Source organism: Mesoplodon mirus (assembly GCF_964341445.2).
Source record: "Mesoplodon mirus genome assembly, chromosome: 12".
Classification (NCBI taxonomy): domain Eukaryota; kingdom Metazoa; phylum Chordata; class Mammalia; order Artiodactyla; family Ziphiidae; genus Mesoplodon; species Mesoplodon mirus.
This window is the reverse complement of record NC_138988.1, coordinates 6,429,653-6,443,772: the sequence shown is the minus strand read 5'-3', so window position 1 is coordinate 6,443,772 and position 14,120 is coordinate 6,429,653. Positions and strand designations below refer to the sequence as shown.

At 55.1% G+C, this 14,120-nt stretch overlaps 1 protein-coding gene across 1 annotated transcript in view; it reads left to right on the top strand.

Moving 5' to 3' along the window:
• SLC6A11 (solute carrier family 6 member 11) overlaps window positions 1–13,647 on the top strand; it is a 122,810-nt gene extending 109,163 nt beyond the window's left edge. Inside the window, exons 10-14 of the mRNA XM_082639682.1 lie at window positions 2,570–2,707; window positions 6,390–6,492; window positions 7,315–7,415; window positions 8,219–8,389; window positions 11,279–13,647. Of these exons, the coding sequence (XP_082495808.1) occupies window positions 2,570–2,707; window positions 6,390–6,492; window positions 7,315–7,415; window positions 8,219–8,389; window positions 11,279–11,431 (666 nt within the window). The 3' untranslated portion in view covers window positions 11,432–13,647. The remainder of the gene's footprint in view (window positions 1–2,569; window positions 2,708–6,389; window positions 6,493–7,314; window positions 7,416–8,218; window positions 8,390–11,278) is intronic.
• The last annotated feature ends 473 nt before the right edge of the window (window positions 13,648–14,120 follow it).

Below are 14,120 nucleotides of genomic sequence, written 5' to 3'. Positions count from 1 at the left end.
CGTGTCATGCCGCTGGCGGCCACATGGGTCCTCGGTACCACCACCAGCTACCGCTGCCCCGACATTCCACCTGCCTGCCTCTCTTCTCACTATGGGCTTCTCCCGACCCACCCTCCACTTGGCAGCTCGCCTTCCTCCGTGAAGGCTGTAGAGTTAGAACTAGCAATTTATCTGTGCACGTTTTCCTTTCTCTCCACACGAACACGTGCACTTACACCTTCTCACACTGTAAAACCCACCCAGCCCGCCCTCCCACCCTCCTCCAATCCTCTCCTTGGTTTTCCTGCCAGAAACCTGTGGCCTCCAGTCTCTCTTCTGTCCCAGAATCTGCCCCTTACCCTGCTGCTCCATCGTGGCTGGGTTTCCTAAGAGCCCCAGAGAAGATTTTCCAGCCAAAGCCTGGTGCTCCGCTCTCAGACAGGGGTCCCTTGGCGAGGTGCTGCCCACCCCCCTACCTGTGACCTTGTGCGAGTCACTTAGCACACAAGCCTGGTGGCTGGTGTGTCTGTCTATTCAGCCAAGTCCTATTTCTTCCCCTGGATGGTTTCTCAGAAACTGCTAAGCCGAGCTGCGGAAGCACCGGGTGTTTTTGCTGATAATCATCCCATCCATTGTTGCGGGCAAAGGCCTCAGGAAGGATTGGCAGCTTGTGTGACAGTGACAGGCCTGCCTCTGCACGGGGTGTGGGGTCTGGGCCTCGGCTCTGTGAGTCCCTGGGCTGAGCCAGGCCAGCATTAGGACAGAGACACTTGGTTGGCAAAGGGGAATGGGGGGCCCAGAGGTCTGGCCTGGATGGCTGCTCTGCTCACCCCCAGGTGTAAATGGCACGGGCTTTGTGCCTGGGCTGTGTCCTCAGTTCTCAGTCATGATAACGACATGGGCTGGGGGTCCCCTTTTGTTATCCTCATTTTGCAGAGGAAGAAACTGAGGCCCAGAAATGCTGAGTGACTTGCTGGGACATGCACCCAGGTCTGTGTGCTTCTTAGCCCACCTGCTCTGATGTCACTTCAGTTTAGGTGCTGGATCAACAGGCTCCCTGGAATCTCCTTCCTTCCCTGGGGACCCTGGAGAAAGAATGAGTACAGCCAGCCTTGCTGCAGAGCCAGGGCAGCCTGGAGGCTAGGAGTCCAGGTGTTGAAGCCAGACAGGGCTGGGGTTGAGTCCCAGCTGCACGACTCTGGCCAGCTGTGTGACTCTGGGCTAGTCACCTCACCTCTCTGTGCTACAGTCCCTTTGCACAATAAGGATAGAAATCCGTACCCTAAGGAGGTGGACATGAACCAGAAAGGATTTGGAGCCAAAGAATGGCTCCAGGGAAGTGGGGGGAGTGCCCCGCAGAGGTGACAGCCAGCCTCTGGGACAAGATTGCCTGGTTCAAATTCTGGCCCTAATATATTATACCTCTGATCTCAGGGAAAGTTGCTTACACCCCTATGCTTCCGTGTCTTCATTTACAAAAGAGGTAATAATAGGACCTAACGCCTAGAGATTAAATAAATTAATATCTGTTAACTGCTTAGGACTGAGCCTGGCACACGACAAGCACCATGTGTTTGCCACTGTTGTTATTATTCATTTATTAAACATTTTCTGAGCATCTCCTCTGTGCCACTGGAAATAGATGAAAACGATGTGGCCTCTGCCCTCCAGGGTCTCACCTTCTTGCTAGGAGACAGATCAAGAGCAATCATGGGCCCCACGAGATGAGGGATGTGGACTAGGCATGGAAGAGAGGGGAAATCTCTTCTGCCCAAGGAGGAGGCAAGGAGGAGCAGTCAGGAAAAGGCTCACGCAGGAGGTCTGCCCACAGTGCTGGGAGAACCCGGGCAGGGGGGTAGGGGTGTGCTGGGATATTTGGGCTGGGTGTTGATGGGTGAGTAGGAGTGTAACTTATCCCATACCCAGCCCTGTCTCAGCATGGCGGGACACAGATGCCTAGTGGCTCAGGCTCTGCCGTTGAAGCCTGCCCAGCCCAAACGCAAGAGCTGGGTGTTAGCTCACCTGACTGCCCTCCCCCAAGCAGAGGGTCACTTGCCCACCAGAAGCAAAGGGCAGGGGAAATGTCACAGGCCTGGAGGACAAAGCAAGTCAAGTCCCACCCACAGACCAGAGCCTGCCAGCAGCAGAGCCCTCAGCTCTCAGGACGGTTACAGGGACTCCCATCTTGCCTCCCAGGCAGAGGCTGCGTCTCATTTAAGTCGTTGACCCCAGAACAGGGCCCCACACATAGGCACGTGGTAGGCAGCTTTGGGGGAGAAGGAATTCTAGAGTCAGGAGACCTCATTTCCAGTCCTGACCCTGCCGCTTCCTTGCTGAGAGACTTTAGGCAGGTCGCTTTCCCTCTCTGAGCCTCAGGGTCCTCATGTGTTAAATGGGCCTGCCGGAGTTCTGTAAACGCCGGGGTTATTGTTTTTATTCTTGGGTCCTCCATCAGGGTAAGTGTGGGAATAAAAGTGAGACCCAGTGGAAAGGAAGCCCAGGGTTTAAGGCTGCTGTGCTTGCCTGGAGGCAGGGCCAGTAAGAACGGCCTTTCTCTTGGGTTTCACACCATCATTTCTACCCTGTCCAGTTTGTGTGTGTGGAAAGCCTGGTGACCGCTGTGGTGGACATGTACCCCAAGGTCTTCCGGAGGGGCTATCGGCGGGAGCTGCTCATCCTGGCCCTGTCGGTCACCTCCTATTTTCTGGGCCTCGTGATGTTAACAGAGGTGAGTGATAAGGATACAGGTTAAGTGATGTGAACAGGGTAGCACAAGGGTTAAGCGCCTGGGCTTTGGTTTAGTGGATCTGACATTGACTAGCTGTGTGACCCTGGCTCCAGGTCCAGCACTTCTCGGGGACTCCGTGTTCTTATGTTTGTAATGGGTTGTTGTGAGACTCCATGGAAGTTTTCATTAAGCCCTTAGCACAGTGTCCTGCATGTGTAAGTGCTCAGCTCAAGGTGTCCAGTTCACCGCCAGAGGGAATAAAACTCCCATAGGGAAAGGCTGGGTTTACCTGGTCATCGTGAACATCTGGATGCCGGGGCCACCCCTTTTAGTAACCTCTGGGTGAAGGGGACAGTGTCAGCTATGGAACCCTCAACTAGTTACTAGGCTTTTCTGGGGCATCACTGAGAATAGGCATGAGGAATTGGCACCTTCAGGCACTGTGTGTACCCGTTCCAGCCCTTCATGTGTACCCTCTTCTTGTCTCTGCCTGGGGTCAGGAGGGGCTCATCATGACCCTAAATTAAGACTGTCTCATAAAGCCATGATTCTCTTCCCTCCTGCAGCCATCCTGTCTAATAAATACTTTCTTAAGTACCTTGGGAAGGTGAGATTAGATATCTTTTTATCCACACTCAGAAAATTAATTAATTTTAAAAGCCAAACCACCCCCCACCAAAAAGCCTAAAAACTGTTGTCTAGAGACAAGAAGAGGTTTTGTGAGAAACATGGAAAGAAATGAGGGAATTCAGAATCTGTCACAGCAGCTGATATGGTACTGAAGTCGGGCTGTTGATCGTCATCCTCCGCTTCTCAGTTCAAATGCCACCTCCTCCTGGAAGCCTCCTCTGCTTTCCTTCCCACTCAGGACTTCATTCTAAGCTCAGCTCAGCCTCCCTCTGGCCATGACAATGACCTGTCTGTTCACCTGCTGCCCCCACCAGGCCCCGAGGTCCTCAAGAACAGGAGGTGGCCTTGACCTGCTCTGCACCCTTGGGACCTGGCATGGGGTGGGCTCTGGGGCACGGTGGCTGGCGTTATTACTGCTCCTAGTCATTGTCACATTAATGGGAGTGATAATCAGCGTTTGAGCAAATGAATGGTGCAGCTCTCCCCACACGGAGAACCAGGGAGGCAGTGAGTAGGGCCCCATTAAGTACTGATTAATTATGCAAAGTAGAGTCTTTTGTCACGCACAAATTGGGGGGTTAACCTGATGCCTTAAAAAGGCTGGTGGTGCTACAAGAAGAGCAGGCATTGGCGGGTGTCCCCGGCTTGCAGCAGGCAGGTGGAGGGCCCTCTGGACACCGGCCCTGGGTGCCCTGCTCACAGAGCCTTCCAGCCCACCCTCCTCCAGGCCTCGGGTCTGCCCCGGGGCACCTGGGGCCCCAGCCCATCAGGGAGCCAGCTCTGCATCTGCCCAGGACCAGCGTGTCCTTGAGTGATCACACCGGGAAGTTCAAACTGCCAAATGGGCCCTGTCGGCCTCAGTAATTGCTGGCAGGATCTTCTCCCTCATTTAAACACATTTAAAGCTCTGCTCTAGGGAAAAGCTAGTCCGCAAATATCTGATCTTCCACTGAGGCAGTGTGGTGGGTGGTGAAGGGCACGGGCTCTGCAGCCGGACACTTGGGCTCAGTCCTCAGCCCCACGGCTGGGCAGTTGCGTGACCTGTGGTGCATATTGTCACTGGCCCGGGCCTCGGGTTCCCCCGCATGAGCACTGAGGATAACTGTAGCGCCTGCCCTGTGATCACACTGTGCCAGGAACAGCTAGACTGAGACCTGGGACCAGTGACAACAGAGCTGGCACTTGGAGAGCCCTGCGTTAAGGCTTCCTTCTGGGTTTTTTTAATGTATGATGTTTGTGGAAGGAGACCCTCGGGAGAGCAATTAGGAGGGCAGTCCTGGGTTTAACTCAGAAAGCTCCTTACTCTCAGAGACCCGAACGCCTGCCATACCTGTCACAGACAGGAGGCCCCAGACCAGATACGGCCCAGTGATCCATGTTGTTTCCCCCTCACTGTGATTTTTTAAGAAGACAAAGAGGTTACCAAAATTAAAGAGAAAGATTTCTCAAGAAAATTTGGGTTTTTGGCATCTTCCAGAAAATCTTCAGACCTAGCTGCCCAGGCCTTTGTCCCCCAGCAGCAATCGACTGGAGTTATGCTCTCCCGTTAGCCACAGTCCCCACCACTCCCTGCTGTCACACACTAGGACCACTTGGACTCAGCACTGAGATGTTGTCCCTGATCTAGTTGAAGAGATGAATGAGGAAACAAATAGTCCCAGGGTGTGTGGTCTTTCACATGACACAAGGAGGCCCGGGGGCTCGGGGAACACAGAGAAGAAGCTTAGTCCCAAGAGGTCCCCGTGGCAGACACATAAGGAGGCTGTCCAGGCTTCATCCTGGCCTCTTAACCCCCGTCCTTTCCTGGCATTTGGAACACCTCCCCCAACCCGACCCTCCCTCCCTTTTGTACTTTTATTTCTGCTGCTTTTGATTGTCCCGCTGAGGACTCTCATTGTGTTGTAGGATTTTCTTTACGGATCCCAACCCTTCCCACCCCTGCATCTGGCCTCCCCTCCTCTACCCACCCAGACGCCTCCCCTGCCTTCCAGAGATCCTCCCAGATCACCTTGGCCGGCCAAGCTTGCACCTCCCTGGCCTTCCACTGAAGTTAATCTTCAGAGATTTGTATATCACAGAGCTGGCCCACTTTGTTCCTGCATCCCACAACGATTGCGCACCTACTGTGTGCCGAGTCTTTGGCCAGAAACAGGGACACAGCTGCGGACAAGCCATTCAGAGTCCCTCCCCAATGGGGCACTCACTCCATATGATTCAATTTGCACTTATGGGGACATACTGCAAGCCGGGCCCTGCACTGAGGGTGGGAGACACACAGAGGACCAGTGCGGGAGCCTTCCCAGCAGGAGCTCAGAGCTAACAGAGTAGCTGATGGCAGAACACTTTTTCTTTTTAAACTATGAATCCTTAAAATGTGCTATGGAGGCCCAAAGACAGAACGAGGCTGTCAGGGAGGGCTGCTTGGAGGAGGTGACATTTGAGATGAGCTTTGAAGGAACTTACCCAGTGAAAGGGAATAGCATGTGCAAAGGCACAGAAGTGAGACAGTCCCTTGGTGTGTCCAGGAGGGAGCATGTTGAGGGGGACTGTGGGAGGGGGAGCTGAGGCCCAGTGAGGAGGGCAGCCCTGGCTGGCAGGCTGAAGGAAGCCAAGGGGTAATTGTAAACTGTAGGGTGACATGGTTGGATTTGCAAGTTGGAAAGGTCCCTGTGAAAGCTGGTGTGTGGAAGGGTAGGAGAGGGAGGCTGGAGGCAGGGAGGCCAGTGGGGAGGCTGTCACAGCCTCCTGGAGAGAGGTGCTGAGCCTTCCCAACCTCCAGTCTCTGGTCTTCTGTGTTGTCTCTGACGTTTGAGGAGCAGGGACAAGACAAACCAACGCAATCCCAGCAACCCCCAGAGGGTGGTCTTAGGGGGCGCCCAGGTGTGGTGGGCGCAGTGTTCCAGGACCCTGGGGAGACCAGTCTGTCCTGGTGGAAGTGAGTCCCGACTGGTAGTAGCCGCAGGGCAGAGAGCCCTTCCCAGGGCCAGCTGGCTGACCCTGCTGTCCAGTGTGTCTGTCACTCTGTCCATATTTCTGTCCTCTCACTTCCCAGGGTGGCATGTACATCTTCCAGCTCTTTGACTCCTACGCCGCCAGTGGGATGTGCCTTCTCTTTGTGGCCATCTTTGAATGCATCTGCATCGGCTGGGTATACGGTGAGTAGAGGCTGAGCCCTTCCACACCCCAGAGGCCACCATGGTGCCCAGCACATGGGCACCACCCGGGACGCGGCTGGGCCTGGGTTCCCTGTGGCTGGTCTCCATCTGCATCAACCTCTTCGTCCTCCCCTCAGGGACTTCTTGTCCTTTCCCACTTGTCGGGAGACCCTCCTGCTTTTATATCCCTGCAGCAGAGGGAGGGGTTCCAGGCTCAGACACTGTGACCTTGATTCTGTCCTTCTGCCCCTGATGCTCAGTTTTCCCATCTGCAAAATGGAGTACTATAAACAATCACCATGTCCCCGAGCAGGAGGTAGTGCAGGCAAAGCAGCCAGCCCAGTGCCTGGCCCTAAGTCAGCACGTGCCTTCTGGTTCCCCAAACCGTATGAGTGCGTGAGGGTTGCTGGTCTGAATGATGATGCACACTCCCAAGTGTGGTTCGGGAATAGACACCCCACAGGCCACCCGTCTGGCCCTCACCTTCAGAGCCCTGACCCCCGCCCCCGTGCAGGTCAGCCAGCCCTTGGCCCCGCCTCGAAGGGACCACCTTCCTCCTTTCCCCCAGAAACTCCTGCCCGTTTCCTGGACCTCACTGCCCAAGGTCAGAAGGGGTCTTCCCAATATTGAACCAGAGTCCCTTCTACTGCAGTTTATCCTGACACCTCACATATGTAACACCTTGGTAGTTTTTAAGCGGTAAATAGGGTTCCTGCCACAATTTGTCTTGGGCTGGGGAAACCAGACACTCATAGCCTTCCCTCTGAGTCTTGTACAGAAATCTTCTGGGGTGTGTGTGCCCGTCTTCTTTATTCTGGACAGGAAGCAACCGCTTCTATGATAACATCGAAGACATGATTGGCTACCGGCCGTTGTCACTCATCCAATGGTGCTGGAAAGTCGTGACCCCCGGGATCTGTGCGGTAAGAGCCCTGCCAGGAGCCGCCTGCAGCCCACCCACCCACCCACCCATGTACTTCTGCACCCCAGAGCCCAGACCTGGCTGAGGCCGAGACTGAGAAGGTGATGTCCCCCTGGGGACCTTCTGTGCCCTCAGAAAGTCCGAGGCACCTGACACCTTTCAAAGCCAGCATTGTGGGGACAGTCTCTGGGCTTGGCCAGGGGGCCTCACTAGGACCCCAGTCCTGCAACCATCTTGCTGTGTGATTGTGAGCAAATCACCTCCCTTCTTGGGACCTCAGGTTCTATGCCTGCATATGTATAGAAGGCGGCTGGGACCTGCCTCTGCGAGGGCCGAGGGTCCCAGGAAAGGCACTTGGCTCTGCTGTTCACAGGGAAGCAACAGTGTGAGGGTAAAGCGGGGCTCACGCTCTGCCCCTCACATCAGACCGGGAGAGGCCTTTGTGAGAGGATGTTTAATTAAAAAAACAAAACCCCCTGCTCTTCACCCAGCTCTTGGCACTGGAAGTATCTCAGAGCATCTTCACAAACCATCTTAGTTCTGAAAGGCAGCTTTGAAACCAGCCCTGAGAAGTAGCTAGGAAAAAGTAATAATTCCTGACTGGGCAGAGGCTGGGAATGAGGCTCCTGGGGCTCGGGGAGGGTCTCCTGGGATCTGTGGGGGTCAGTTCCCCGTGTTTCTCGCTGTGGACCCAGCAGGGCGTCACCTCTCCAAGGCCGCCACACAGGGTTGACTGTCTCCCCTGCTGGCTGCCCGCACACAGGCTGAGGGCCGCCCCAGGGACCTTTCCATGTCTCCCCGCAGGGCATCTTCATCTTCTTCCTGGTCAAGTACAAGCCCCTGAAGTACAACAACATCTACACCTACCCCACCTGGGGCTATGGCATTGGCTGGCTCATGGCCCTGTCCTCCATGCTCTGCATCCCACTCTGGGTCTTCATCAAGGTGTGGAAGACGGAGGGGACGCTGCTGGAGGTGAGCAGCCTGGGAGAAGGGGTCAGCAAGGGCGGCTCAGAGGTGGGGGGTGTGGCTCAGGACGGGGCTGGCAGTGCTAGGAGGGCTGGTGAGTGTGGGTACAGCCATGGGCATGTCTGGGTCCCCGCTTCCTCATCTGGGCAATGGGTGTGATGAGAACGTGCCCCTACGTGTCTCCCAGGGAAGCCTGGCCAGCTCCTCCCCAGTGGGTATTCGTCAGTACTGCTGTGCTGAAGCCTCGGGGTTGAGATGTTTTCCCTGAGCTCAGCCTCAGTTTCCTCATCTGTAGAATGGGTCAACAGCAGTCCCTCACTTACAGAGGTTGTTTGAGGACTCAGTGAGTATGCAGAGGGAAAGCGCTTAGACCAGGCCCTGGGAGAGAGAGAGAGACCAAGTGTTATCTCTTACTGCTCTGTTGATTCTGTTCATTAAGGACCCCATTCCCAGGGCACAGGGAGAGTGTCTAACATTTGTGAAACATCTATCCTGTGTCGTCGCTGTGCCAAGCTCTCTCTGTGCTGCATCTCCTCTAGTCCTCAGAGAAATTAAGTCATTTGCCTAGGATCACACAGCCAAAAATTAGCAAACCAAAAATTTTTAACAATTTTATTGAGGTATGTTTTCTATATCATATCATAAAATTCAGCCATTTCAGGTATACAGTTCAGTGGGGGGTTTTTTAGTAACTTTCTGTGTAGTGCAGTCATCACCATAAATCAGTTTGCAAATATTTGTATTTATTTATTTATTTTTATTATTATTATTTTTTAAGATCCCTGGTGCCCATTCCCAGTAAGCCCTGTTCCCAAGCCCAGACACGCACAAATCTGTCTCTGTGTGTGTGCCTCTTATGGGTGTTTCCTGCCAGTGGAATCCTGCAGTATGTGGTCTCTTGGTAGCAGAGTGAATTTGGACCCCAACGCGTCATATCCCCCACACCCACTCTCTCTTCACTCTCCTTTCCCACCCGCTGGCAGATCAGAAGGTCTGAGTCAGCTTCTCGCCCATTTTGCAAACTGTCTGCTGTGTGCCAGACGCTGCTCTAAGCCATCTACAAGCACTAGGCCACTGAATCCTCACAGCAGTCCTGTGAGGTGGAGGAGCTTCCTGTCCCCATGTCACAGGTGAGGAAGCTGAGCACAGAGAAGTGAAGCAAGTTACCCAAGGGCACACAGCCTCTGAGTGATGGAGCAGGTACCCTGTGCCCCCTGCCCCCGCCTCGTTCCTGCCCCAACGCAGCACCCCAGGGCTCTCGGGGCTGACCTGCGTCTCACAAGCATGCGGCCTGTGTGCAGACACACACAGGCAAGAGCCAGCTCTCCTGCCCACCCAGGGGCCTGAGCTCCAGAAAAGCCAACATCCAGCCAGGAGGGTCAGGCTGAGAGGGAAGGTCCCTTTCTCCAGCCTGCTCGTGCCCTCGGAGCAAGTCAGGGTCCTCCGCTCCTGCAGGGAATGTAGGTCAAGGGCAGTTGTTGATTCTGGTTTGGGACCAGATGTGTCCAGAGGAGAGCAGCCCTGGAGCCCTAACACCTTGGCCATGGCAGGCCCCTGCCAGTTAGTTCACCTCCGTCCATTTCCAGAAGGTTCTGCCCACTGATGGGAAGGATCTGGAAGGAAAAATGGGGTCAGAGAATTGCTGTGAGGGTGGGTAGTCTGTACTAAGAGCTGTGGATGGGTCAACAAATCTGAGGCCGCCTCATGACAACGCTAGAGGCATGTGCCACTGTGACCCCCTTTGACAGATGAGGGAACGAGGCACAGAGGGTTAAGTTCTTGCCCCAGTTAAGTGGTGGGACTGGGAGTCAAGCCCAGGTGTCTGGTTCCAGAGCCCGTGCTCCCAGCGCCTGTCCTGTGTCAAGAGCCTAGCACCGTGCCTGGCACCCAGGAGGTGCTCGGCATTGCCGAGGGGTGGGCGGGGGTACAGGATCCGCCTGTTAATCCCCCCCGGGCAGGATAGGTCCTGCCTCTCTCAGGCACGGCAGGCTCTGAAAGAGAAAACAGAACCTTGATCATAAGAAACCAGCCACCCCAAAGTCTTCCCAGCCTTCCTGGGGAGAAGGTTTATGCCCGGGAAAGGCCTCCCAAATCCTGGCCTGATGTCTTCTGGAGGTGCACATGAGGCTGAGGTGTGGGACCCGAGGCCGGGCCCAGGGGGCAGGAGCGTGTGTCCAGGGTCTGCCCGTGGCCTCCACTCCCTCATCGGTAGAGTAGACGATGGCCACCCTGTCTGCGCCCAGCCCAGAGCCGGCCACTCTGCCAGGCGGCGTGAGGCTGTGGCCTTAGGGATAACGTTTCCGTCTTCAGACACACACCGCCTGTTCCCCTGGATGGGGGAGTGTGATGACAGCCTTTTGTGGGAAACGTACCCGTTTATCCAGCGATCATTATATGAGCGGCTCTGGAGGTGCCGTAGCTCATCCTCACAGCAGCCCTTCGGGCAGGTACTCCTATCCCACTTCACAGATGGGAAAACACAGCTCAGAGATGTTAGGTGACGTGCCCCACATGTAGTGAGGCTGAGCAGCGGCTCACACCCCAGCTTCTCTGTCTCCACGGGAGGAGGGATGCAGCAGGCAGCCCTGGGTACAGCTCTCACGTCCTGGCCACCTGCAGCGGGCCAGGTACAGGGTGGGCACTTCCGCTCACTGTCTCCTTACTCCTCATCCAGTGATAGCAGTGGGTACCCTGGTGTCCCCATGACCGGGGGTGGGGGCGGGAAACGGAGACCCGGAGGTCCACGCATCGTCCAGGATAGAGCTCTGAGTGGCAGGGCTGGGGCTGGTGGCTCCACTGCCCCGAGGTGTCCACCGTGCCATTGGGAGGCGCCAAGGCAGGCCCAGGACCCTGGCAGCCACTCTCAGACAGCTCTTTTCCTCTCCAACCATGTAGAAATTCCAGAAGTTGACGACCCCCAGCGCCGATCTGAACATGCGGGGCAAGCTTGGGGCAGGCCCACGGACGGTGATGGTTAATGACTGTGACGCCAAACTCAAGGGTGATGGGACCATTGCAGCTATCACAGAGAAGGAGACGCACTTCTGACCGCCCCTGCCACCTTGATGCCTCTCCTGCTCCTCGTCCCCGCCGTCCCCGCCCTGTGTACAAATGAATACCTGAACCACGTACTTCTAATGGTAGAGGCTTGCTCGTTTTGCACAGGATTTATTAACAAGTTAATTTTAAGGTGGCCGCACCCACTCTGGTTTCAAGTCACATCCCCTCCTCGCCCCCCAGTTGCCATGTGAGTAACGATACGCAGAGATAATCCTGTACAGGGACTAGTATCATCCTCTTGTGCTAGGACAGTTTTAACCAGCATTTTCTAGGGGTTAGGAAGTTGTATCATAGGGTCAGACTTTTATACTCGGGCTGTGGGGCAGGTGGGCGGGAGCAATGCCTGTCCCCTTACGTCAGCCTTTGAACCGACCCGTTCGTGTCCCACCTTTGTCCCTGACCGCGCAGCTGCCGTTCCTCCGCGCTGCCATGCTTCCCCTTCAGCCCCTCCCTTTCCCATCCCCAGCTTCCTAGAGGTGGGTTTGCAGACAGCAAGGCTGTGTCAGAGAAGAAGAAGTCCCAGCAGACTCAGGACTCCTGGGTGGCAGACCCTCCTCTTCCCTGGTCCCATGGAGTGATCTGGGGCACTTCCCTCCCCTCTCGGGCCTCAGCTTCTGCGTGTCCCCGGTGGGGAGGGCTGGATCAGGTGACCTCTGAGGTTCTGCCCACCTGGCTTCATCTCTTGGGGATGCTCTGCCTGCCTCCTTGGCTTGCAGACCTGCTGTTGATCTTGGGTTCTTCTGAAGACTTGCGGGTGGGCAGTCCCTCGCCCCTCACTCCCTTATTTAAAATCAAGTTTATCATGGAAACTATGTGGTTTGATTTCATCCGTGAGCATGCCCATCCTCCAGACCAGCCGGGTCCCCGGCCCTGTGGCAGAGCTCCTCCTGGCTGTCTGCTCACGCCCTCCACTCTGCCTCTCTGTCCTCCTCAGCAGGGCTGGCTGGAATTGCCTGCGCGCTGGTTCTCGGGCCCAGGCAGCGGCCTCTATTCTGCTTGCGGCTGTCTGTCCTGCCACTGCCTCCGCCGGGATCTGCATTGTAGGACCTTCCAGCAGCCTCCAGGGAGGGCGCTCTGGTTGGGCCTGGAGCCTGGTTTCCTCCTCCAGCCCCTTCTTTGTGCCCCTGCCTCGTTTTCTCCCTCTCGCTGTCGCCCCGGCCTTCCTCCCTCTCCTGTCATCCTGTGACCTCCAATCCCTCCCCATCCCTTCCTGTCACCAGCAGAAACCTGGAATTTTCACAAGGCTTCTTCCCTACCTTTTCCCCAGGAGCCAACCCACCTGCCTCCCTGGCCAGGGAGCTGAGAAGCCTCAGCCTCACTGATGGGGAGATGAGGGCTCCCACCCCTCCCTCGGTACAGCCCTGGGGTCTGGGGAGGTGGCTGGTGCTGCTCCAGGCCTCCCTGGCTGACCCCTCTCTTCTTTAATTGGATTTGACGTCAAGCCTCTGCCTTGGATCCTGAGTTATTTGGGGACAGGGAAGGTGCATTCTTTATCCTTTTCCTTTATGTTCTCTATCTTATTCAGTGGAAATGCGAGTTTTCTCCAAACAGAGGATTTAGTTTCCTGTAATAAACCTGCGTGTTTCATTGGCCCAAATGCCCAGCTTCTCTGCCCCGGCCAGCCCCCATCTGAAGCCCGCATTTGCTAAGAGGGATGCCAAGCACCCCCCAGGCAAGTCGGGATGAGCTGTCTGCTCCGGTGGACTCAGGAAACGGATGCAGGAAGACCGGGGCTCCGGCTGAGCCCCCACCTGTGTCCATCCTCGTCTGCTCTTCTCCCAACAGGTCGGGGAGGGGGTCTCCCCACTGCTGCTGCTACCGGTTCTCCACCAACCACTGTCACCAGTGCCCAGCCCCACGGCCTAGCTGGGGACATGCCGCAGTGTACTTGTGGCACTTAACACTTCACTTACTTCACGCGACTCATGGTGCAGGGCGGAGGGAGGGTTTTTGTTCTTTGCTTTTTGTAATTTCCTACTAGTATTTGGGTAACTTTGGGGGGCGGGGAGGGAAATGCGGGGGCAGGTGAAACGTCATTGCAGTGACTTTTTTGATATTCATTAGAAACAATACATCCTTTCTGAAATATTTACAGTATTATTAAAAAATGAAAAAGGTTGTACTGTTTTGCATAATGAACGTTTTTATTGGGTATTCAAAGGGTACACGATTGTCAGCTTACTCATTTTTAAAAATTAAAGAAGTGAACAAACTCTCTGTGGCTGTTCCTGGCAGAGTGGTATTCATCGGGTGGTTCTTCCTGTTTTATTACTTCTGTGATATTCCTGCCAAACCATCTTGGCATTTGGAGGTTGCTGTTTCAACTGGGGATTACAAGTTAGAAACACCCAGGGCTGTTTCAGGAGCACACACTGCCTTTCATGTGATCCCCATGCACTGAATGTCTACTGTGTGCTAAGTGCTTTACAAATTTCTCTCTTTAATCCTACCACAACCCCACTTTATTTGTCTATTACTTCCCCTGCTTTACAGACAGGGGAAATTGAAGCGCAGAGAAGTCAAGCCATTTGCCAGAGCCTCACAGCTAGTAAATAGCTGAACCAGAAAGAGAAGTCAGCTCTGTCTGAACCCAAAGCCCAGACCCCTTATCACTATGCCTTACTCCCCCTCAGGCTGCAAGACCCAGAGAAGGCGAGAGCCACCCCATGATGGCAGC